This window comes from Mirounga angustirostris, unplaced genomic scaffold, assembly GCF_029215605.1.
Source record: "Mirounga angustirostris isolate CCGP_5_RB_7025 unplaced genomic scaffold, mMirAng1.0.hap1 SCAF_8, whole genome shotgun sequence".
In the NCBI taxonomy this organism is placed as follows: Eukaryota; Metazoa; Chordata; class Mammalia; order Carnivora; family Phocidae; genus Mirounga; species Mirounga angustirostris.
This window is the reverse complement of record NW_026991716.1, coordinates 41924791-41951097: the sequence shown is the minus strand read 5'-3', so window position 1 is coordinate 41951097 and position 26307 is coordinate 41924791. Positions and strand designations below refer to the sequence as shown.

Here is a 26307-nt window from a genome sequence, read left to right as displayed (position 1 = left end):
AAACACATTGCAACTAGAGGTATCTTTAAGGCAATGTTCTTTATCCAAGCCAGGGCGAACAAATGGCTTAATTAAAAGGCTAGCTTCATGAAGTATATTTTACTACAATATACACATAAATATAAATATATATATAAAGCTAGCAACTAGCTTCTTGCCGACAGATGAGGAAAGGGGCAGGGTGTCTGGTCAGCCCCCTGGCTGGGGTCCCCGCCGCCCCCCCTTCACCCCGCCCCCGGCCCCACCATCTGCAGGCTCGCTGGGTGATGGCAGATTCTCTCCTGTCGTCCCGAGACCACCACCACCTCACCCTGCATCACACCCAGCAAGGCGCCGGGCTCCAGCAGCCACTCCGGTTTCCTCTCTAAACCGGCAGAACTTCGAAGAAATCCCTTTCGCAACAAGAATGACCTCACCGTGTGTTTACTCTCTTTCTCCGTCTCTTGTTGGAGGGCGTCTCTCCTTCAGAATTGCAAGGCATTCCCAAAGGAAAGAGAACATTTTGGAAACCGCGGATACGATGAACTCATCACCGTTTGCTGTGGAACTTCGAGGGGCTTGTTGCTGTCCCAGAAACAGATGAGAAAGAAGACCACCGAGGAAATCGTGCTGCTGGCTGGGGGTGGCTGTGGGGCTGATACGGAGCCCTTGCTGCTTTTCCGTCCTGCGTCCTCAGCGTCCCTACCTCTGCCCTTGACCTGCGCTGTTGGCCCTTTCCCGTGAAAAATTGACCGTGCAGAATGGAGGGCGGGAGGAGGCAGGTTAGGTGCAGGCCAGCGCCCTAGCAGGATTGCAGCCCCCTGCCGGCCACACAAACCCGTGTCACACCGGCCGCCCTGAAACATAGGGAAGCGCGTGGCAGGGGGGTGGCGCTGGGTTCCAAAGGAGATGTCACCAAGTCAGAATTTGCAGTGTTGCAGCCTCATACGAGTACACTCTATTATTTATTCATTCATTCATTCATTCATTCATTTATTTCGGGGGGGTGCAGCGGGAGAGGGAGAGAGAATATTTTTTTTTTAAGATTTTTTATTTATTTATTTGAGAGAGAGAATGAGAGACAGAGAGCACGAAAGGGAAGAGGGCAGAGGGAGAAGCAGACTCCCCGCCGACCAGGAGCCCGATGCGGGACTCGATCCCGGGACTCCAGGATCATGACCTGAGCCGAAGGCAGTGGCTTAACCAACTGAGCCACCCAGGCGCCCCGAGAGAGAGAATCTTAAGCAGGCTCCCTGCCCAGCGCAGAGTCGGACTTGGGGCTCGATCTCACCACCCTGAGATCATGACCCAAGCCGAAATACAGAATCCGACGTTCCACCAACTGAGCCACTCAGGAGCGCCCCCAGTAAATTCTGATTTTAACAAGCACCTCCAGTAAGCTGTCAGGAGTTTGAGAAGCGCTGCTCAAAGATGCCGCCAACCAGGTCTCTGCCCAGCCAGGGCCCGGCCCCTTTTATGCAAGAGCTGGTGTCCTGTAGATTCCGCTCCTTGGCAATAGCTGAAGTGGTTCTTTTCCCTCGAGATTTTGATAAACGGGACAAAATGCTTTAAAGGAGAACGGAACACAATTGAATGAGCTGTAAATAGCGTTGCTAGGTCCACCACAGCCGTGAGCATAGGCCTTGGAAGGACTTCAGAGGGGATCAGGGAAGCAAAGCGGAGCTCCGATGACTCAGGCAGGTGTCTCTTTCCTGGTTCTGCTCCATGTCCCCTGGTTTTGTCACTGTCCTCTGCTGAATCCAAACTGGTCCACTTATGCCAGAGATTTCATACCTGCTGCCACAATTCTCTCTACCTACAAGTTCGCCAAATCTAGACTTTAAATTGCAGCGTCTTTATGAGCCATATTTCTATGGCTCTGGCTAGTTCTGTCCCTCTTGGCTACTGCCAATATCCAGCGAAATCCTGGAGCTGAAACACTCCATTTTTGTGAAATATCCCTGCCCTCACCCAGGAAAGCCTTTGCTCTATACACCAGGATGTCAAAAGCGGTCCAACAAGGACTTGTCTGACTCTTAACAGAAAGAGAACACTCTTAGCAGCACATGGCTATATTAGTTTGCTAGGCCTGCCACAAAACCAAGTACCGAAAACTGAGCGGATTAAAAAACAAAAATTAAAAAAAAAATTAGGGGCGCCTGGGTGGCTCAGTCCGTTAAGCGTCTGCCTTCGGCTCAGGTGGTGATCTCAAGGTCCTGGGATCGAGCCCCAAGTCGGGCTCCCTGCTCAGTGGGGAGCTTCTGCCACTCCCCACCTGCTCGTTCTCTCTCTCTCTCAAATAAATAAAATCTTAAAAAAAAAAAAGTTGCAAGGCATCACAGGAAAGGACATTCCAGATAGTTACAGATTTTATCTTATGTGCAAGGCTGTCTGACCTTAATCTTATGGGAATCAGGGAGGTGTTTTTTGTTTTTCTTATGTTTACGTTTGGAATGCTCCTTTTTGGTTTCCTCTGTTTGTTTGTTTTTTAACGAAGCCAACTTACAATGTGTGCTCAGGGCAGAAATACAGCCCATGCTTTGAGGTTTTGCTGAGTCATTTTGGCCTTGGTAAATGTTAAAGGATAGCTTCCCTGGGAGACCAGGAGCAGAGCCCACAAACATTAAAGTCAAAAATTTCCTTTATCAGTAGGTACGAGGATGTGGCTGTCGTGACTGGTAAGAGATTGTGCAGGGTCTTCTGTCCTAGTCTGAGAAACGAGGATTTGATCTGGTGAGACCTGGAAAGCCACTGACCAGGAGGATGTCTGGGAGACACTGCTTTTAGATTTTCCCCATTTGTGAAGGATGGGGAGTGAAGGGTGGGATGTCAGGAGAAGGTTAAGATGAGTATGTCAACAGTTAAGTTGAGAAGTTAAAAGCATGCAGATGGAGAATGCCCCCTCCTCCTGCCTGACCACCCGGAGGTCTTCTACTTGTCTTTTAGACCTAAGTCAATTTCACCTCCACCGGGAAGCCTTTCAGTGTTACTTTCTCCTTACAATTTGGTGCCATAGTCCTTGACATCTGTTGCCACGCTGGCACTTACCGTGGTATTTTGTAATACTTCCTGTTTCCACATGCGGCCACCGGGCTGTGCTCTTGCGGTAGACACAAATGTTTTTTAGTGTGCATGTAGCCTTTATCACAGCAATAGACCAGACCATGGAAAATGCTCAGTAAATACCTCCTGAAGTGAAACAAAGACAGGAAGCCAGCCAGCTAACAGCCATTTGGCTGTAAGATGAGCCAGTCAAGAAGGACAGACTCTTGGAACTTGAAGGGACCTTGACAGTCATCTAACCCCCGTCACCCAGTAGCCACCGCAAATCCCGGACAAGTGATGATCCTGCCTTAGTCCATCCTGGGGCAGCTCTTACTACTAAAGTGTGCGGCTGGAGGAGACTTCAGAGACTGCCCTGGGGAGAATGTGAAGAAGTGACGCTGTTGGCCCAAGGTCACTCAGCAATTAGCAACAATGATGGGAAACAGAAGAGAAACCGAGAACTAGCTGCCAGACCCACTCAGTCATCACCACGACCCCATGGGCTGTCGCTGTGACCGTGTTGAAGTTTACAGTTGAGGATGCTGAGGCTGCGAGAGAGCGAGTGGCCCGTTGCAGGTTGTCCGGTTGATAGGTGGTAGAGATACAGTGACCGAGCAGTCTCACTCCATTTTGCGATGCCCCGTGCCATTCCTGGATTACACCCGGGTTTCCTGAGACCCTGTAAAATGTTCTCCTTACTTCCAGAACGAACGTTGCCAAAGAATCTGCTTTGAGCTCCCTTCCCCTTTATCATCCCCCTTTTTCTTGCCTTTCAGGAGAGAAGTATGAGCTCCATGCAGGAACTGAGTCCACCCCAAGTGTCGTCGTGCACGTGTGCGACAGTGACATAGAGGAAGAAGAGGATCCAAAGACTTCCCCAAAGCCAAAAATCATCCAAACCCGGCGTCCCGGCCTGCCACCCTCCGTGTCCAACTGAGCTCACCGCTCCGCCTCAACGATAATATCTGTCTCCTCTTTATCATGCTTTCTTGCCCTCTGTTGTTTGTTTGTCGAAAAAAAAAATAATTGCCTTTCAATCCCTGGGTGTTTGGTTGTTTGAGATTCCTTCCTTGTAATCAAGCCTCTCGGACAAAAGGGCTAGGAAAAGGTGATAAGTTTCCTGATCATATCATACCCATCGAGTAATAATCCATTATTTAGAAGGTTCTAGGGAAAAAAGGTAGTATTTTCTTATTAAAGTATCAGCACAGCCTATATCTTCATTCTCCCATGTTGATCCAAGCCAGAGACATCAGTAACAAATAGCACTCGTGTTGTTTGTGATCTGTTTCAGTCCCAGTCCTGACGTGTGTGCGTTGTTTCTTCCTGGCCACTTAAGTAGGACCATAAGTAAACTTGACTTTGACTGCATGAGATATCCCTATCTGGTCTCACTCAGTCCTCTGCATCCCAACATTCCCAGGACATGCATGATCACCAGCATTTATTTTCATGATTCGAGGATATACTATAACTCACAGATTGTCAGCATCCAGCCATGTCCTATCTAGACTAGAAAAATTATCAGCATCATCCAGCTCAACAAGTCTGGGTATATCCACTATTTTGAGTCAATACTTCATAGCTCTATTAAAATTCCTGGAGGCAACACTGAGCTTGGCCCCAAAGATATTCCTCCGTAGATTCTGAACACCACTTCCGTAGAGTACTTTCCCAGACTCACGGGGGAGGCTTGTCCAGGGTGATAGAGACCGATTTCAGACAAACCTATTTATTACAAAAGTTTCATGGTGTCTGAATGATTGTTTTTTCTCTTTGTATATTTGTACAAATGTTTCAGCTGTGCTTTTAAAATCTGGATGTTTTTTATTTAGTGATTGTTTAGCTGCTTAAAAACATAACACGTGCATTGCTTATGAATGCATTCATATACTAATACAGATAATCTGATAATATTATGCTCTATTATGGATAATGCTGAATTCTGGAAGGGCACAAAACTTCTCATGCCAATATATAAATGATTAGCCAACATCTTTGCTATCAAGAACACTTGTTTTCAAATAAAGTGAAGAGGCAAGTGTCCGTCGTAGACAATTTGGATGCAGCTAGATCGCCAGAATGTAGCGGCTACTGAGTGTTTGAAAAAGGAAAGGATGGTAGATCAACAAACGTATACCAATCCTACTCAGGCAATGGCCATGTTGCTCAGAAACATTTGTTTTCGTCACATGTGATATTTCTATTTCTGTAGCCCGAAGTGCATTACCGAAGATACACCTATAAAACCATTACCTTCTGCTATATGTGCAAGGCCTCATCTCCTGCTGTACATTAATGAATTACTTTAGATGCAAACGCCAGTTACCAGGGAGTGGGGAAATACTTTCGTTACCCAAGCCTCAGAAAAACTCGCGAGAACAATAACACAGCCATTTTATGGAAGGATTGTTGTGGTTTTTGACTAAGGTGTATGTTAGTTTCATCAGAAACTTAAAACAGACTGATCACTCAGAAATTAGAAGTCCGTTCTACTGTGAATATAGCAATATCGTACTGGACAGAATACAGGTGAAACTGAGGACAGCGTTGCTTGTAAAACCCTGAGTTTCCATGAGAAGAAATGCAGGCTTCTTTTAAAAATAAAATCTGAGGAGTGTATAAAAAGCAAATGCTTTGACTTGACTTTGCTGCGGAGGTTTTTGGTTTTTCATTAGCGAATGGAAGATTAGACTTAAAAGTGGAGGAATGCTGCCCTCTAGTGGAAGAAATATTTTCTGAGCTCTTGAGACTGACGGAGACCGGCCGCCTTCAGCCGTTTTGTGCTGAACCTCTTCGCAGTCTTCTGGGGGTCATTTGACTTTTTAAGCTACTCAGAGTTTTCAGAATGCAGGTTCTAAAGAAATATGGATGAGGAAAACATATTTGGAAATAATTTCTTAAGTGTTTTAAAGCAGATACCATCAGTCATTTCCAGCCAAATTTAGCCAAAGTTAAAATGACCATCCTGTGCAGTCACAAAATAAAAACACAGTGGAGTGGATGACCTAAGTGGTTAGTCTCGGTGAAATTTATTGCGACGTTTCCATGTTAATCTGTCTCAGGTCAAGTAGTTCTTTCATTAGGGTGGGTTTGGGGAGAGGGAAAGCGGAACTTTTCCCAGGAGAGCGGTGAGCAACGGGGAGCCCTTGGTGTCAGGGGGCCCTCTCTGCACTGTGAAAGTCAGAATTGCCTCAGCATTTCCATGACGCACCTTATGCAAACCTCTTTAGCACTACTTTCAGTTTGAAAAGTTTAAATATGGAGGGGAAGGGGGAGATTTCCACCAACCGAATCATTTGTGCACGTGTACAGCTCAAAGAGCTTAGACTTCAAATATACCTGGTGAATGACTCTTTGTCCGTGTAGTATAATTTCTGTGTTGTCCGTCTGAGCTATTTTTGAGTGGTGATTGTGGAAGAGCGCAATTCGGCCTATAGTCTTTCTAAAAAGTTACCAACAGATGGGATTAACTCAGCTGAGTGCTTACTGAAAGGAGCAGAGGGGGAACCTGGTTGGCAGCCATCTCACGAAGGAACGGGAATTTGAGCAAGGCCTGAAGGGATGGGTTGGGCTCTCATAAGGGGAACTATTTTATTGTCATGCGTCAACCGTCTTTGTCCAAGGGCCATTTCAAATGTACAAAGGACCCTCTTTAAACATCGCTCCCACACTATTCTGTTTTAAAACCCTAGAAGAGACCCAAAGTGGGAAAGATTTTATTATGGAGAACACAAAAAGCACTATCATAAAATAAAAGATGGGCACATTGTATTTCATGAAGAGCATCTGTTTATCAAATTATATCATTAGGAGAGTGAAAAGGAAAGTCTCAGACTGGGGAAGATATTTGCAATACATACAGTTCTTAAATAACTCCTAACCAAAACATAAGATGAACTCCTACAAATCAATAAGACAAAGACAGACAATCCATCTTTTGAAAATGGCCAAAATGTTTAAATAGGGACTCCACATACATAGGCAACTCACGCATATACACACATACCTGAAATACCCATATGACCCATACACATTAAAAAAAGTAGTCAGCCTCATTTTGCATCAGAGAAATGCAAATCAAAACCCAAGGAGGCATACCACATGCCTATCAGAATGGTAAACGTTGAGTGTGGGGAAGTACCAAGTGCTGGTGACAATATGGAGCAAGACAGAGTAAACCGGTACCACCACCTGGGAGCACTGTTTCATGGTGTCTATGAAGGCCAAACATACGCCTATCTGGAAGCAGTTCCCCAGCAGATAGGAGTTCTCGTGTCCACCAAAATACCTGTATAGCGATGTCCCCAAGATCACGGCTTACAACAGCCATCAACTGGATACAACCCAAGTGTCCTTCAACTCTAGAATGAATCAATAAACTGGTACATTCACACAAAGGAATATCACAGAGCGATTCCTGAGACCAGCAAAGAAAGATAGGCATGAAAGAATACATGAGGTATGACTCCACTTATGATATTCAGAAACAGTCAAAAGTGACCTATATGGATAGAAATCATAATAGCGGTTGCCTCTTGGAAGGCATTGACTGAGAGGGGACACCTGCCAACCTCCCCACAAGGGAAGCTATAAACAAACATTCCATCTAGATCTCCATGGATGGATACAGATGTAAAAGTCATCTAAAATGTGCGCAATATACTGCATGTAATTACACCTCAACCACCATGAGAACAGGAGGGAGGAGCCATTAGTTGCAAAAAGGGTTTGGAATGTCCTCAGCCTAAAACACATCTCATCCATCCTATGTGTCTGGGATACTTCTACATATACAGAGCCTTCCATTAAAATCTATAAGTATTTTGTAAAATAGGAAGCATAGGACTTAAGCTCTGGGTGGGGGACAAATATTTCCCAAAGAACTACCCTGACCTGACACTGGGAATGGTGGTGACCATGGCCCTGCCGATTTAGGAAGGAGGGTCTAGTGTGGGAAAGAGATAATAAACAAAGAAATAAGCAAATAAATTACAAGTTCTGAGAGGCACACGCAGTGAGAAAAAGCAAGAGCACACTACAAGGACAGAGAATATAAGTGGAAGATCAGGGTCAGGGACGGCCTTTGACCTTGAAGCTGACCTGTAGAGGCAATGTGCCATTGAAGGGCGAGAAGAACATTCTAGGCAGCAGGGGTGGAGGCTGTGGTTTTGGAAAGTCCTCCTCATGTTGGAGGGACCTGCAGGGGGTCATCAGCATGGCGGGGTACAGAGAATGGGCTTGAGCATGCCCCAAATGAGGTGGGGGAAGGGGGCAGGGCCTGGGCTACCTGCAACTTGGCAGGCCAAGCCAGGGGGTTTGGGATTCATTTTAAGCACAAGAGAAGGGTTTTCAACTGGAGAATATGTGATGAAATCCATCTTGTGGGTCATTCTGCTCTGGGAGAAGCTTCCTAACACAAGGCAACAGCCCTAAATGTCCAGATACTCTAGTGTGAGGACCCCCCAATGTCCACTTTAGGCTTGAAGAGAGATGGCTTTGAAGAGCTGTGTTCATCATCACTGTGGTCTGATCAGCCAAGTGAATTCTCAGGAACCAACCTCAATATGCAGTATCTTCCATGGTTCTAGAAAAGTTTGGGTTTTTTTTTTTCTACCCCTACCCAGATCATCTAGAAGGCCATGGCACAGGAAAGGGGGAACAGAACGAGTGATAAAGAACGATAAGTCAGTGTTTCAGGAAAACATTCATTTAGCTGCTGGTACAGAGTATCCCTGCCAGGAGCCACCATGCAGAGCATCACTGAACACTTGGCAGGCTTTCCCCTCAAATTTATGTAATCTGAGAAAGGGGAACATTTCAAGCAAAAGTTTTCTGTCAAACTCATTCATCTGCTCCTTTTAAAGATAGTCTAATGTTATTGGAGTTGATTCAGGAGTTTATGTTTCTAAAAAGAAGTTATATCCAAGGTTAACTCTGGGTGTGGGTGTGGGTGTGGGTGTGGGTGTGGGTGTGGGTGTGTGTGTACCCAAGCGCATTTGATATAAGTTGGAAAGAGAAAACCCAGAATGGGCTGAAATGGCTGAAATACTTCATGCTGACAATCTGCACACACAATACCTCCTTGGCTCTTTTGCATTATTTTCTCTTCCCACACCATAATGGACCTTGAAGACTCTTAGGGCTGGGCAGGAGTGTGGGGACTCCTTGGTTGATTGCAATCATTAATGAAATCATTATCATTTCACAAACAGACTTTGCATTTGCCTATGGGGTCATTTCCTCTTGAAGCAAGGTTGTAGCTGTTTTTATAATGCTGCCAAGCTCTGCACCGGATAGCCTGCATGATGTGCCGCAGGGAGTGGGTGCTGTGGTCTGAGTCACAGCTCTGCCTTCAGAGTGCAAGCACTGGTGCCCCTGGATGCTGGGGGGTTGGTGGCTCACAACCCTCCGCTGAGTGGCCAGGCACTGCACTCCCCCCAACCCCACAGTCACACGCCCTGCCCCAGGGACAATGTGCATGCAGTGACCAGTCATGTGGGAGTAAGAAAGCCCCATCCTATGGCTCTGAAGGGCCACCCCAGCTCCAGATACACCTGTGGGCTCACCTGAGGTCTCTGCATCTCCAGTCAACTCTCCCCTCTGCCTAAACATACGTCTTCACTTCACCACTGGTGTGGACACTATGGCTCCCCAGCAAACAGCCCGCATGCACCTCTCCCTCTCAGAGTCCGTGCATTCTCTCCATTTCTTCGAGCTGTCTAGAATTGTACCACCTTTCTCCAACTGGGCCATTGCCCATGCATGCCTAACAGGGGTTAGTAGTCGTTTTTCCAAAGCAACACAGCAAAGTTCCACTCCGCGCTTTCTTTCTGTTGTTCCGCTGTGTTCAGGCGGCAGGGAATAGAAGCGCGAGTCCCATGGTGAGAATGGAGGGCTTCTCCCAATCACCCCCATGGTATGACAAGGACAGCAAATACTGTTCAGCTGTTGTCAGAGACCCTTATGAAAAACACGGGGGTCTGTGGCAAGGAGAGGAGGACCCCGATTCTGACCTGTGTGCCTCGTGCATGAGAAGGAGATAGAGATTGTGTATATGACATTGGGTAAGTTTACTAAAGTCCCTAAACCTGTTTTCTCTCCTATAAAATGGGTATAAAACCCCACCTTGGTTATGAGGGCTTAAAAAGGCAACACTAGTAACAGTAACAATTACAACTCATGACTAAATTCCCAGATTTTGGTGCCATGTGATCTGGGTGTAAACCCCAACTCTGCCATCTAGCAAACTTGTGGTCTTCTGCAAGGTTCTTAAGCTAAGTCTTGGTTTGCACGTGTGCTAAGAGGGCAGGATATTAGTACCCACCTCACAGAGGGACAGGAATTAAACGAGAAAACACACCAAGGCTGGGCACATAGGCAGTCCACGGCCAATACTTCCTAGGCATCCGTCCTCACATGGAGCACTTGACCTTCACAGTCTCACATGATCTTCAAGGCGGTGCTCTCATTGCTCCCATTTTTCATAAAAAACAGTCAGTTTATCGAGTGCTTACTCTGCAGCAGGTGCTCTTCTAACATTTTTACATTCTAGGAGGAAGGTACTGATGTCCCGTTTTGCATGTGAGGCAACCCAAACCTGGAAGTGTTATGTCCTACATACTCAAAGCGTGTTCCCTGCAATGTCCACATCTGCATGGCTTCCCCAGAAGCTGGTGAGAGATGCAGAGTCTCAGCCCCACCAAGATCTCCTGAATCAGAATCTGCATTTTAATGAGATCCTCCCTCCCGTGATTCCCATTCACTTTACAGTTTAAACAGCACCCCAGATCAAGGGCCAAATCAAATCCACGGCTGGGCTAGGACGGTGGAGCGGACACTAAACTGCTTCAACGTGTAGGGTGCTCACCAAAGAAAGTGCCCCAGGTATATAAATCCCTTTCCCCCTGTAATTATTTATTTGGCCAAGCTGCCTTCTCTCAACCTATCCACATGCCATCCTTTGCATTTTGCTGACCTTGGTGTTGTGACTAAAATACCCAGGTGTCGCTGCCATGCTCCAGGCTCAGATGAAGTCTTGCCAATGGCCATTCCAATGATTTCCAGTAAATGTGCTTCTGAATAAGTTCCAGTGTGATTTCCAGAAAGGAAGTTATACCCTAGGGCCACACCAGAGTTCTGGGAAACAGCCACTCCAATAACAGGATGGTCTCAGGCAAGCAGGCTGGTACTACATATCCTGAGCTACCCCAAAACTAGAGTCATCTCCACTAATCAGGGTATGTGACCCACCTAGAAAACCGCTGTCTTTATTCTTATTCTCGGATACCACGCGAGGAATATGGGAAGCCATGTTAGGATACAATGCCAACCCTGATGAACTGGGACCAAGACTGATACGTTACCATTAACCAAAGTTCATAGGCAATCAATTTATCCAGAGAAGAGTTGTCCAACCTCCTGCCTAGAGGGTTGAGGTCTGGCGACCTGTATTCTGGGGGCCAACAGAGAGGCAGCCTTCCAGCCTGTGGCCTGTTCTCAGTGCAGAGGCTCACCACACCCACCACCACAGGCCTCCAGCTGTACCCACTCGCCCTGATACCCAGGTGTTTCTAGTAGACTCTCCCAAGGGAGTCTGGCCTCGAGGGAGTCTGAAAAAAGGAAAGGCCACAACAGAAAACACCAAATGATATCACCAGAGGAAGTAGGAATCTTTATAATAGAGCCCAAAATGACCATAGTCTATCAAATGAAATCCTGTGCCTGAAATCCTAGGCAGGGAGGCTGAGTGAGGATTCTAACTGCCTGTTATTTATTACATGTTTCAAATAATCTTCCTTTTTTCTAACCTACCTGCACCCCCACTTTCAGAGGGACATGGGCTTCATATGACTGAGGTCCTTCCCCATGCACCAGCCCCAGCCTGCCTCCAGCACCTACTGAGAATTTAGCTCTCTCTAGTCTGGGAAGTGAGCAGCCATGCTTTCTTCAGCTGTCTAGCTTCCAAAATGTTGTTGCTCTTCTCCTTTCCCATCCCCCTTGTCCTCATGGGCTTATAACTATCTTTTTTTTTTTTCCATCAAGATTTTGAAGAAAGTAAAAATGAACTCACGAGTTTAATTCACCACGTGTAGCCAGAAATTGGACTGACTGTCTTTTGTAGGCATCTTTTTGACCAAAAGACTTTGCTATTCCTTAGACTGCCAAGGGCTCAGAGGCATGGAGTCCTCTCGAAAGGAACATTCTAGTCCATAGTCTTTCATACCCTTTCACCATGCGGGATTACAGAATGTCTAAAAATGGGACTGGAAGCTCTCCTATCTATTGGATATGTCACAATGAGAAATGTGTCACCAAGTAACCTTGAGTGAAGCCAGAGAAGAAAGAAACAAATGTGTTAAACCTCCCTCAGTTTCCCACAAACGGTAACAGTGCTAAACAAAAGTTTCCTAACAGCCTGTGCTTTTCCCAAGGCCTTACACATGATTTCCTTCAGGGCCGATGATCTCCCCTCGCCTGCAGAAGTGCATTATCTCTTTTTCGTTGTTCTGTGACAATTCCTAATATCTAAATGTACCTTCTTCTGGCCTTTAGCTGGACCATTGCAATCTGTATGATGGCACTAACTCGAAAGAGAGCATAAAGGAAAAGAGACCAAAGACAAGTTAGCACCCAGCTCTGCCCACTGGAGGAACAATAAGGAACATGGATTGACTACTTTGTTCCTGGTCCTGTCCTTTATATACTTTTCCTCATTTACGCCTCATGATAGACTACAAAGTTGATCCTTCTTATTCCTCCACTTTGCAGGTGAGGAAGGCTGGATTCGCAAAGTGCTCGTCTTCAAGCTCACATGGTCTAGGTGTGAAGCCCACAGTTTGAAACAAGACACGGTGCTCCACTCCCATAGGAGGTGTGCTTCTGATGGTACAGAGGCAGCTATGGCCCCTAACCCATACAGCCTCATTGTACCTTCGGCTTGGTAAAGCGCCCCCATGCACGCTGTATTATTTGACCTCACTGAACGCCCACAGGAAGCGAAGCGAGCCAATGCCATGGGTGGAATACCCTACATTAAATAGCAGAGACAACGCAAAGAATGAAATCTCTAGGGAGAATGGCAACAGTAACCAGGCGTTACCCTCACTCCTGTTCTTGGATCTGCTCTAGCCCCTCTCTGGGTCGGCTACCAGCTCAGCGATTTCCAGGAGAGCATGCAGCCTTGCTTTGTGTCTAATGAGCATTGTTTTTGGTCCCAGAAGGAGGCTGACTTTTCCAGGAGGGGCAGGCTCAAGTAAGGAGAGCTCAGATCCTTGTTCCTTCTCCCCGTCATTCTTTCCTGCTAAAATTGGACAGTGGAAGTTGATGTTGGGTCCGGTGATTCATAGATCCAGGGGCAGAAAGAAACATGAGAAAGGCTGGGGATCAGTCTCCTATGCTTGGACAGGATTGTATCTGATCTATTCAGGGCCCATGGGAAGCTAGCCAAGTCATCAAACCTGAGGAAAGTCATAACAAAATAAGTGGGACTTTGCAAAAATGCAAAGATGTAAAATGTGAGTCATATTATTTCAAGATTAATGAGTGACTGGGCAAGTCTGAGCAGCCGGCCAGTCTTGGGCTCTGGAGGTCTGGCCGTGATTCCATCTCGTAGTGATTGTCCTCATTAGCTTAAATATCAGTAGGGAAAATTCTGGGTTCTGTGGGCTGTCTGAGATTCCCAGGACAGCAGCGAAGATTCAAGGGACCTCACTGTAGATGTTGGCCCAGTATGAGATAAGGTGAGGTGGATCCTAAGAACATGGAGACCCTCCGACCCCTTGCCTGCCTCTGGAGACAGGTTGCCCACCAGGCCCCGCCAGGCCCTTCCATCCCTTCCTTGTCCTCCTTTTTCCCCTTCCTGAACCTTTAAAGATAAACATTTGAACCTGCTTCTATTTGTGTATAAGAGTATAGCTGAAGATGGGAGCCCATCACCAAAGGCTCATTTTGTATTTTCTCAGCTGCCTTATAGTAGAGTTTTATACTAGTGAGTTTTTAGGCATTTCTTGAGCTTACCTGAGCTACTTCATCGATCCTTAAAGAGCTCTGCCATAAAGAAATCTCTACCATTAGCTAGCAGGTATCCTGTGTGTTTTAAATAGGATTGTATTCTCTTATTAGTCCAAGGGAAGGGAACCAATCTTTTCGATAGTTCAGTTATGTATATTATAATTGTGTGGTTACATAGCTGCTTCCTGTGCTGACCACATCCCTCAGCAAGCACATGACAAGTGCCTTGAGAGCAAGGGTGAGTGCCTTATGCTGCTTAGCTTGACCTCAAACACCTAGTCCTGTGCTGAGCATCTATTAAGTGCTCAATAAATCTTTGGTGAGTAAAATGGGTAAATAAATCAGATGATTTAAAATCCCAATGATATAGACAAATCATAACAAAGCTGAAAAAAAAAGAATAAACCTTCACACAAGATTACAAGAAAACTGTCCATGAAAAAATAAATCTACTTGACCTATTCTCATAGACTTCTTCAATTGCAATATCAATTTAATGGAAGAAAACAAGGCCATAATTCACTCACTTGACAAATGATTTATTGAGGACTTACTATGCTCCAGGCACTGAAATAGGCCTTTGAAAAATGAGACATCTTGCTGGAAAAGACTATCCAAGTTCCTACCTGAACTGAGCTCACTTTTATAGCGGTTAGTGGTTGGAAAGTGTTCTGGATTGAATTGTGTCCCCCAAAATCCATATGTTGAAGCCCTAACACCCAATGTGACTGTATTTGGAGATAGGACCTTCAGGGAGATAGTTAATATTAAATGAGTTCATAAGTGTGGGGCTCTAATCAGATAGGATTGGTATCCTTATAACAAGAAGAAGAGACAACAGAGATCTCTCTCTGCTGAGAAAATAAATTTCTGAGTTTGAGCCACGCAACCTGTGGTATTTTGGTACAGCAGCCCGAGCAGACCAATACGAAGAGTGTCAGTGTAAGAAGAGAGGAGAGGAGAAAGGCAAGAAAGGAAATTGCTTACAGAACAGAATGATTTTGATCACCAATTAAAGTTTTTGTCATTTACTTGATGAGTTAAGATCACTACTATTTTTAGGGATTCCAGGAAAGGAAAATCTACAACTTCCCTTGATAATCCCCTTGAAGATTACTTAGCTTTCTCAACCCTGTCTAAAGCCTTTCACTGCATGGTTATGTTTAATGTTTATCTACCTCCTGAGGCTCATAGCCTACTCCCAAAGCAAGTCTCCGCCTGGTTCACATGCAGCTTCCGCGGCTCAGAGTCTGGCCTAACTATAGCTGCATCCCTCCCAGGGTTTTCTCATTTCTCCTGGGAACCACATTCTTTGATTCTCAGTTCTAGTTTTAATTGGCCAACTGGGTAATTTATTTCCACATATAAGCCATCTCTTTGCAGTATTTCTGAATCACCAAAGAGAGTCTACCTTCCCTTGGCTCTTGGAATTAGGTAAGCATATACCTCAGCTAAATGCTGCATGGGCCTGGTCTCTGCTCACACAGCTAAACTTGGGGTGTTTACATATATCTATTGCCACTTAATAAATTACCACAAAGTTAGCAGTTTAAACAACACAGACTTACTATCTCTGTGTTTGTGGGTCAGGGATGCAGCCTAGCTGGATCCTCTACTTCTGGTCTCTCACAGACTGCATCAAGTTATTGACAGGACTGGGCTCTTATCTGAAAGTTTGACTGGGGAAGGATCCACTTTCCAGCTCACTCAGATTGTTGGCAGAATTCTGTTCCTTACAGGCTGCTGGACTGAGGGCTTCGGGTTCCTGACAGCTGCTGGCCAAGCCCACTGTCACTTCCTTGCCACGTGGTCCTCTTCAACATGTTCATTACTTCAGCAAAGCATGAGAGCCAAGAGGGCACACAGAATCTGTTAGCAAGACAGAAGTTACAATCACTTGTAACTTAATCATGGAAATGACATCTCATCACCTTTGCCATTGTCCTATTGATCAGAAACAAGTCACTAGGTCTAAACCACTCAAGGCAGTTGTGGGTTGATTACATGAAAATGTGAGTAGTAGGAGAGGGCCATCACCAGGGGCCATCTTAGAAGCTACCCACCACAGTGTTGGTGAGCAGAAAATAAGCCACTGTGATCTCTCAGTCATCTCTACGTTTCTCCTGCATCCTTGGAAGAACTAGTTACCTCCCTGTTTCTTAAGAAAAGGAAGTCTAGGAAGGTGATATTGGTTTCACCGTGATCATCAACCTCTTAGAACTCAGAAATTCTACCTATGCGATTTCTCCTGCACTCTTTACATCCATTACCGTTGGCCACTTGGCTGACTGACAGGCACCACCTACTAAATGCATCCTGGACAGAACTTACATAATGTCTGCCAAAAACGACTCTTCGTCTCCCAGGAGACAGACCATCCTATAGCAGTTTCTCAAGCCAGAAACTATGAAGTAGGCCGGTTTCCGTAGTGTAGTGGTTATCACGTTCGCCTCACAGAAACTATGAAGTTACCCCTGACTCCTTCCTTTCTCTCTCTCACTGCCTTCATGGAGTAAAATAATAAACAAGTAGTTAGATGAAGTATGATAAGTTATCTGGCATGGAACCTACATGGCAATAGGGGTAGTTATTTGGTGATACTGGGGCAACAAGGGGATCCCATTGTGATTTGGGTAAATTAATTTACCTCTCTAAGGTCTAGTTTTTTTAACTAAAAAAAACGTGGGTAATAATAGGAGACATACGTCAGAGTTGTGAGGATAAAATGAGATGACGTCTGTAAAAAGTTTAGCATGTTATCTTACATCTTATGAGCCCTCAGTATATGTTTGCGGCTGTCCAGCGATTAGGGAACCACACTGTGGCCATCTTCATTTGCTCACCACCTCAACAGTCTCTTCTCAAAACCTCCCCTTTAGAAGCTAACAAACTGATAAGAAACTAAATACACATTTTCCCCACCCCCTGTGTAGCTGCAGATGTCTGGGGACACAGTTCTTAGAAATGTTTTGTTCTTCTGATAAGAACCTCTTCCTTCCTTAAACATGGATGGTGTCTCCAGCTTCAGCAGCCATTTGCATCCATGAGATAACGAGCATGTGGTTGAAGAGCCACACACTAAGGATGGGGGAGGAGACGGAGACTGTGTCTCTGATGACGTTGTCCAGCAGCAGAGCCGAAGCCAACATCCAGCTGCCTTCAAGCTTCTTGTCATCGAAGGAAAAGAAACCTCTGAATGGGAAAGCCACTGTCGGTCAGGCATTCTGTAATTTGCGATTGAAAACTCTCCTCACAGGTACATGTTTCAATACACTGCAACTCAAATAGCTGAAATTTTAAGCCAGAAAGTTGGACAAAGGTCACAATCTCCATCAATTTTGAAATTCTATCTTTTTCCACAATTAGGCAGCTTCTCATAGATGGTATAAACACAGGAAAATAGTGTGAACTTTATAACCTGCTCTATTTGTTCTTCTCATTATTAATTTATTACATATATTTAAAAATTATATTCCTGACAGTGAAAGAGTTCTAATATTATGTCAAAGAAGCAGCAAAGAGAAAAGGCATGAGCAGAAAAAAGAGGCAGAATGTCTGAGACAACAAACAAAAGAAGAAGAAGAAAAGTATATTGATATAACCATAGACAGCATCAGCCCTTAATTTCCCAAGTTTTTAGAGAATTGATCTTAGATTTTGCCTCCGAGGGTATATTCATTATGAGACTTTCCCCTCATTTTATCTCTTCCTAAGAAGTCTCAAGAGTGGCATTTTGGGATCATGAAAGATATATAGATATATATATATAGATATATATATATATAGTTATCAGATGGGCAATATGAGAAGTAGATTTGTGCCTAACTCGTGTAAATTCAGGGCCCAGTGAGGACTTGCCTGCTGCAAAATATCTCATCCACAGTCTTGCCTAGAAATGTTAATACCTGGCTGAAAATGCTGCCATGAGAATTCCTGCAGTGCAGCTGACCCACCAGAGAGACTGGTTCTAGAATCTCAGTGACCACTGGCTATGAAACACTTGAAATGTGGCCAGTGCCCCACGTTGAAATGAAAATATTTGGTATACATTTTAGAACATAGAATAAAACATGTTCTAAAATTAATTTAATCTGTGTCCTTTATTTTAATATGGTCACTAGAAAATTTTAATTTCTCCCTGTGCCTCTTGCTACATTTTTATGAAAGTCCTGCTCTCAACATGCCTCTCATAAGAACAGTGACCCAACTTCATTTACCAGATTGAAAGAATTGAGCTCCCAATGGACTAGCCACTGGGTGTGGACATTTCCATGTGCAGGGCAGATAGGGCTAAGCAGAAGTGGGTATGATTCTGACAAATGGGGAGCATGCTTAATTAGGTCTATGAGAGGCTGGGGAGTGTGGAGGAAAAAGGAAAATCCTTATGATAGTTGGCTGCAAAATTTTGTTCAGGCCATGGTACAATCCCACCCAGGGCTCATTCCATCCACCTTGGGCTGTTCTCTGCTTCTTGTAGTATCTGTCCACCTTGGTCACCTTCCCAGGGATGTTTGGTCTCCATGACCTATTTCACATAGCTGCTTCTTCCAGTACCTTCCATGCCTGACAGCATGATGGATTTCAATGCCCTGAGACCACTGCTATGGAATTCTAGTTGCAAAGTAAGCAAATGGAGCCAAAGTGACAAATGTTCTGCTGCACAGCAGAGATCCAGGCAGTTAACTCAGGCACAGAACTGCTGAACTCTTCTTGAAATGAGCTACAGGTAGAGAGTCTCATCCATCTTCTGCTTGGAGCCTTCAAGGCCTCCATCCCCTGTGATATATTGTCAGTTACCATTATGAGCCTGGAGTCCCATAGCACTTCCTCTCTGAAGAGCATTGGCTGTGCTAGAGAAACTCATTAAACGAACAAGTCAGTGGAGCTTTAATAAACAATCAGATTAACGGCCCAGTAGGAGAGTTATAATCCCGAAAGTGTTAGATTTAAAACCTCACTAAGCCCAAGTTGTGGTTCAGCAGAAGCGTTCGCCTCCAAATGATTTTTGGACAAAAAGCCATTACATTACCTGGCGGTCTCAGTGGGTTCCTTTTAAATTTAGTCTTATTTGAGAGTATTTACCAAAAAAGGCATTTTCCAGATGACAAGACTTTTGTTTTATAATGTTCTGTGAGCCAAACCCCAAACCATCCACATTTTTAAAATTAATGAAGAAAAAAAAAAAAACACATTTACTTGGGGGTGGAGTTGTTAGTCAGATTTTAAAGGATGTTTAACTCCAACAAATGCCCTCTGTTTAGGGGGTCTCCTGGCAAGGGTTTCTCTTTATCTTTGTAGCAGAAGCCAAGCTATTCCAGGGCCTCGAGTCTTCAGCCAGCTTAGTTAGTATGGAAGGGAGGCAAAGAGTCTAGAAGAAAGCTTCCCTCCCCTTGTCCCAAATCAGTTGGTGAACAGCTGCCAGAAAGGTCATGTATCACGTCTGAATTAGAGAGCTGGAAATAGAGGGAAGCCATTTATAAGGGAGTGTGAACCTGAGACCATACTTCACTTGCCTGTAGACAGCATCCAGGAAGACAGAACCAGGAGTCAGAAGACTGAATGCATTGGCTGAAGTTGCTAAGGAAACTCACCTACCTCAAGAGGAATGTTCCTTGCTGTGTGCTTACTCTGGAAGGTCAGCCAAGCCATGGCTGGGTAAAAATTCACCCTAGGAAAAGTGGCCAGTTTCCTTGGCAGTGTCTCTATACTCCCTCACAGAAGGACGTGGGAATCCATTGACTTGCTTGGTGAGAAAGTTGGCGTGATGCCCCCATGCTGGTGTTCTTGAGATACCAACATTTGACTCTGGGGTTTGGCCAATACACTATGTCCACATCTATCTCCTTTCTATGGTCCATGAAGTGGTCACTTGACGTCTGTGGCAGATGCTATTGGTTGCTTTTCCCAAATCAGTATCACTGGGTGAAAAGCAAGGTGTCAGCATGGCCACACTCCATCCAGATGCTCTAAGGGAGCATGGGTTTCTTGACTCTCTCAGCCTCCAGTGGCTGTTGGCATTCCTTAGTGTGGCCACACCACTCAGTCTCTGCCTCTGTGGTCCCATTGACTTCTCTTCTTCTGGGTGGTGTCAAGTCTCCTTCTGCTTCCCTCTCATAGAGACACCTGAGATGGCATTTAGGGCCCACGTGGATGATCTGGGAAGATCTCCCTATCTCAAAGCCCTTTTTTTTTTTTTGCCATATAAAAATAACATGCACAGGTTCCAGGAACTAGAGTGCAGATATCTTCAGGGGGATGCTATTTTCCAGCCAACACATTCCCTGTGGAAATGGAGGAAGGATGAGATGTCCAGAGCTGTGGATGCCAACTAATGATCACAGAGGGACAAGCCGGAGGAACCAGAGCAGAAGGAAGGAATGCAGCTGGGTTCTGACCCGGTTATGCTGCTGACATAGCCAAACCTGGAATCATCACCCCTGGCCTTGCATTTAAGTGAGATAACAAACCTCAAAGTTTAAGGTACCTGGAACTGAGGGTAATGTTACCACAGATTAGTTCCTAATGGACACAGCTACCGACTTCTTATTTTTATCTTTTTTACCTAAGAAGATGATAAAGATAAAGATGATATGCTAAATGTCGGCTAACAGACACCTGAAAAGATGCTCAATATCACTCATCATCAGGGAAATACATCATCAGGAAAATGCAACTCAAAACCTCACACCTGTAGGAATGGCTAAAATCATCAACACAGAAACAACAGGTGTTAGTGAGGATGGAGAAAAAAAGAACACTCATGCACTGTTGGTGGGAATGCAAACTGGTGCAGCCACTCTGGAGAACAGTATGGAGGTTCCTCAAAAAGTTAAAAACAGAACTGCCCTGGGGCACCGGGTGGCTCTGTCGGTTAAGCATCTGCCTTTGGCTCGGGTCATGATCCCAGGACATGACCCATCCCAGCCCCACATTGGGCTCCCTGCTCAGTGGGGAGCCTGCCTCTCCCTCTCCCTCTGCCTACTTTTCCCCCTTCTTGTGCTCTCTTTCTCTAATAAATAAATAAATAAAACCCTTAAAAAATAAAAATAGAACTGCCCTATGACCCAGCAATTGCACTACTAGGTATTAACCCAAAGGTTACAAAAATACAGATTCAAAGGGACACATGCACCCTGCTGTTTATAGCAGCATTATCAACAAAAGCCAAGCTATGGAGAGAGTCCAGATGTCCATTGACTGATGAATGGATGAAGATGTGCTATGTATATACAATGGAATATTACTCAGCCATCCAAAAGAATGAAATCTTGCCATTTGCAATGACATGGATGGAGCTAGGGAGTATAATGCTAAGTGAAATAAGTCAGTCAGAGAAAGAAAATACCATAAGATCTCATTCATATGTGGAATTAAAGAAAGAAAACAGATGAACATATGGGAAGGGGAAAAGATAAAAAGGAGAGAGGGAAACAAATCATAAGAAACTCTTAATGATAGGGGCACCTGGGTGGCTCAGTCGTTAAGCATCCGCCTTCAGCTCTGATCATGATCCCAGGGTCCAGGGATCGAGCCCTGCATCGGGTTCCCTGCGCAGCAAGAAGCCTGCTTCTCCCTTTCCCACTCCCCCTGCTTGTGTTCCCTCTCTCGCTGTGTCTCTCTCTGTAAAATAAATAAAAATCTTAAAAAAAAAAAAAGAAAGAAACTCTTAATGATAGAGAGCAAACTGAGGGTTGATGGAGGGAGGTGGGTGGGGGATGGGCTAGATGGGAGATGGACATTAAGGAGGACACTTGTGATGAGCCCTGGGTGCTGTGTATAAAGTGATGAGCCACTGAATTCTACTCCTGAAACCAATATTGCACTGTATGTTAACCAACTAAAATCTAAATTTAAAAGAGATAATAAGCTAAATGTAAAGGGGTCACTTTTGCCATTATTCTTATAAAAGATTTTGTGATTCACATAATCTTTTGATGTTATTCCCTTTTATAATATTCTAATTGCTTTCCTGCATCTGTATTATTGTTCTCACAAAACAGAGAGCTCGATAGGAACAGGGATGCTAAATCATTTGACTCTTACCTATGACACACTGCTGGGGCAAAGGAAATACTCATTAAATTATTAGCTACTCAATCAATTTGAATATTAAAGTCCTTCATTAGAATTGATTATATTTGGATTATCTGTGGATTTCCAGTGTAAATGGTAAGATAGTTTCCTATAAGAATTAATAACTATGCTGTGTTCACATTTCATATGCAGAATACAGTTTCCATTATTTTCTTGAGGGTTCATACTGCTCCAAGCACTATGCCAAGTAAATAACATTCCCTGTCTCTGTCTCTCCCTCTGTCTCTCTGTCTCTGTCTCTTTCACACACACACACACATTTCTTATTTAACTCTCATACCATTCTTCTAGAAGATTATCTCCAGCTTACAAATGAGGAACCTGAAACACCCGTTGGCTAAATAACTAACACAGAATCACAAAGCTAGTAAGGACCAGAGCCTAGATTCAAACCAATATCCAACGGATTCCAAACTCTGTGAGCCCTCTCTCACACATGCTGCCTCCCACATTCTATACTATTTCCATAAAGTGATCCAAGATCTTTCTCAGAAAGATTTGGGGGGAAAGGATTTAAGAAAAGGAAAATATAAATAAATACATACATACATACCATTTGGGTTGATTGCCTTATCCCACATTTGAAGCCAAGAATAAGAAGAAAAGTGGGAAAGATACTGTGGGAAGAAGAGAGGAAATCGGGGAAAGACAGGAAAAGAAAGAGGAAGAAGGTCTTAGCCCCTTTGGGGACCTGCCTTCTTGATAATGGTAACCATGGGAACTCTGGCCACCCACTTTAGTAGAAATCACCAGTTTCTACTTGTGATAATTTATTTGTAACTGAACATGCCTCAATCACCAGCATTTCAGAACTAAGGCTGAGTTTACCCCTTAAAGTACAATGGAAATGTCATTGCCTAAGACTGGGCAAAGCAGTCATCCAGTGGAGAGGAGAATTTCCCTAGTGATAAAGTTTAAAGGGAGGACAGGAAATAAGAACAAAATCCTGCCTATTCAAAATACATATATTGCATATATTATAGGGTTTTATATTTACATATAGGCAACTATATATAATTGTGTATATATGTTTACGTATTTCCCAAGACATACTATTACCTGATAAAAAGAATAATGCATACAACATAAATACCACTTATGTCAAAAAAGAACAAACCAACAAGTCCAGAGTATTCTTATTTTGACTTTCCTTATTCTACCTTGGAAATTTTCAGTATTTAAAAATTCCAATAAAATTCAACAAACTAATACCAATTCCAAGCATTCCTTTTCTCTCACATTTACCGCCTCCACAGTTTTTAAACACAACAGTGGTATCTGATAGTGTATCATCAATGATGCCAACTCTCTCCAAAAACAACTAGACGGGATGGAAATTAACTATTAAAAGATCTTAAATCTTTCTGTTTAGAGATTCTGACTATTTCAGCAACTTCTCAATGGCCAAGATAAGTAAACATTTTATGCATGGGTCAACATGATTTAACTATTCCAGAAAATTCTTGCTCAGGAAATGAGACTGTTAACCAATAAATAACTTGATTGTTGTCAGGAATTCCTCCAAGTACATGTGTCCAGAAAGGTGTTTCCTTAGATGGAGAAGCAGTTCTCCTATTGAGACAATGGCATACTCAACAGTGTCCTTATCTAGACTCACTTCCAGATCCATGCTTTGTCGCATCCACCAATCCAAAATACATGATGCCATAAATTTTATCCAATTCTCAATCAGTTTTCTGCCTTGAAAGAACTGCCTTAAACCACTTGACCCCAAGCAACAAAATCCAATAAATAACCTCTCTGCCCACCCTTCTGGGGCATGTTAAGACTGTTAAAGTGGAATTCTCCTTCACCGCAGTGGGTCTAATAAACTTAGCTTTATTTGATTGATACGTTTTCCAGTGGTCTTTTGGGGAGCTGACAGTCAACACCTCTACCAGTCTGTGAGTTACATTTGTTTCCTTAAATAAGATTCAGTAAGTTCCAAATTCTGGCCTGGTCCACAGGGTGGGTAAAATTGTAGGTGAGGGATCGCAAACGGTTGCTTGTTCTCGTCTGACATCTTCCTTTTCAGCTTCCCAGAGGCCACTCTGTGGTTTCCTGCTCCCACCTATTCTCAAAGAGAGGTTCTTCCCACTGCAGAGAAAGTCATTATGGGGAAGCAAGAGAAGGGCTCCCCCAGGTAGCTGCACTGGGGGTCTTGTTCCTTTTGTGCTTCCAGTGCCTGGCAGAGTGCCTGTTTTCTAGTTCTCTCAAATGTGCCGCTGAGGCCCTTACTCTGAGAATGATGGGAGATAAGTACCCCTCCATTCTAAAGGCACTAGGCCCATTCCTCATGGGATCTAGTTACAAATAGCACAACTGGGCCTGTAACCTCTACCCCATCCCCCACCTCCAGCCGATAAAAGAGAAGACTGTCTGTTTGAAGGTGGGCTTGGGAAGTGCCATCAGGGTTGCCAGCCTGGTAAGTGTGGCTATTGCATTTCCTTCCCTGCCCCACCTCGTTTTTTAAATCGGTTTATATTGGGACCCATAATTGAAAATACATTTCAGACTTAGGCTGCAGTAGTGTTTTTCTAGATATGTCTCCTGAGGCAAGGGAAACAAAAGCAAAAATGAACTACCGGGACCACATCAAAATAAAAAGCTTCTGCACAGCAGAGGAAACAACAAAACTAAAAGACAACCTATTGAATGGGAGAAGATATTTGCAAATGATATATCCAATAAGGGGTTAGTATCCAAAATATATAAAGAACTGATACAGCTCAACACCCAAAAAAACAAATAATCCAATGAAAAAATAGGCAGAAGACACGAACAGACATTTCTCTAAAGAAGACATACAGATGGCCAATAGACACATGAAAAGATGCTCAACACCACTCATCATCAGAGAAATGCCAATCAAAACCACGATGAGATATCACCTCACACCTGTCAGAATGGCTAAAATCAAAAACACTAGGAACAACAAGTGCTGGTAAGGATGTGGAGAAAAACGGACCCTCATGCACTGCTGGTAGGAATGCAAACTGGTGTAGCCACTGTGGAAAACAGTATAGAGATTCCTCAAAAAATTAAAAATAGAATTACCATATGGTCCAGTAATTGCATTGCTGGGTATTTACCCATAGAATATGAAAACACTAATTCAAAGAGATATATGCACCTCTATGTTTATTGCAGCATTATTTATAGTAGACAAAATAAGGAAGCAACCCAAGTGTCCATCAACTGATGGATGGATAAAGATGTGATAGATAGATAGATAGATAATGGAATATTCAGCCATAAAAAAGAATGAAGTCTTGCCATTTGCAACGACATGGATGGCATTGCCATGGAAGGCATATAATGCTAAGTGCAGTAAGTCAGTCAGAGAAAGACAAATGCTATATTATTTCACTCATATGTGGAATTAAAGAAACAAAACAAACTATCAAAGAAAAGAAGAGACAAACAAAAAACAGACTGTTTTTTGGGGAAAGTGAGTGGGGAGATGGGTGAAATAAGTGAAGGGAATTAAAAGTGCACTTACCATGATGAGCACTGAGTAATGTGTAGAATTGCTGAATCTCTGCATTGTACACCTGAAACTAATATAACACTGTATGTTAACTACAAGAATTTAGAAAATTCAGTAAATTTTTAAAAAGAAAATACTTTTTACATCAAGACTCATTGCATGAATACATATGTGTGTGTTTAAACTGAAATAAAGTTTTTACAAAATAATGCCTGTCCTCATTACATGTGATGCACTCTGACATTTTCTATTCCAATTCAGTGTATTCTATTTTATTATTTTTAAAATGTAGTCACCAACCACGAGATGAATTTGACAACCAATGAACCACAAGCCCCAAGTTGAAAAACAATCTCAGAGATACACCTATAGAAATTGGGGCACCTAATGAAATGGCGGCCAACATCTTAGTCCTGGCTGGGTGTTGAGAATCTCAGCTTTGACTTTGGAATCGCAGTTCAAGGAAGTCATGGAGCCAAAATGAGTCAGGCTGAATTGATTTTCAGGCTTCCTAATGGATCACAACCCATGGAACAAAAAATAATAACAAACTCAGGTTCTTTCCTAGACTTCATTTGGATGGCCAATTCCCCATTTGGATAGGGTTGAGAGAAACAAGATCCATTCAACCTCTCTCTTGCAGAGCCAGTTAATCCTTGGGACACAATTTCTCACAATGCTCTCTT

The 26307-nt window shown here is 43.8% G+C and overlaps 1 protein-coding gene across 5 annotated transcripts in view; it reads left to right on the top strand.

Moving 5' to 3' along the window:
* RCAN2 (regulator of calcineurin 2) overlaps positions 1–6382 on the top strand; it is a 266517-nt gene extending 260135 nt beyond the window's left edge. For all 5 annotated transcript variants that reach the window (XM_064597680.1, XM_064597678.1, XM_064597682.1 and 2 more), the window contains one exon: positions 3801–6382. In XM_064597680.1, coding sequence (XP_064453750.1) covers positions 3801–3961 — 161 coding nt within the window. In that variant the 3' untranslated portion in view covers positions 3962–6382. The remainder of the gene's footprint in view (positions 1–3800) is intronic.
* Positions 6383–26307: the final 19925 nt, after the last annotated feature.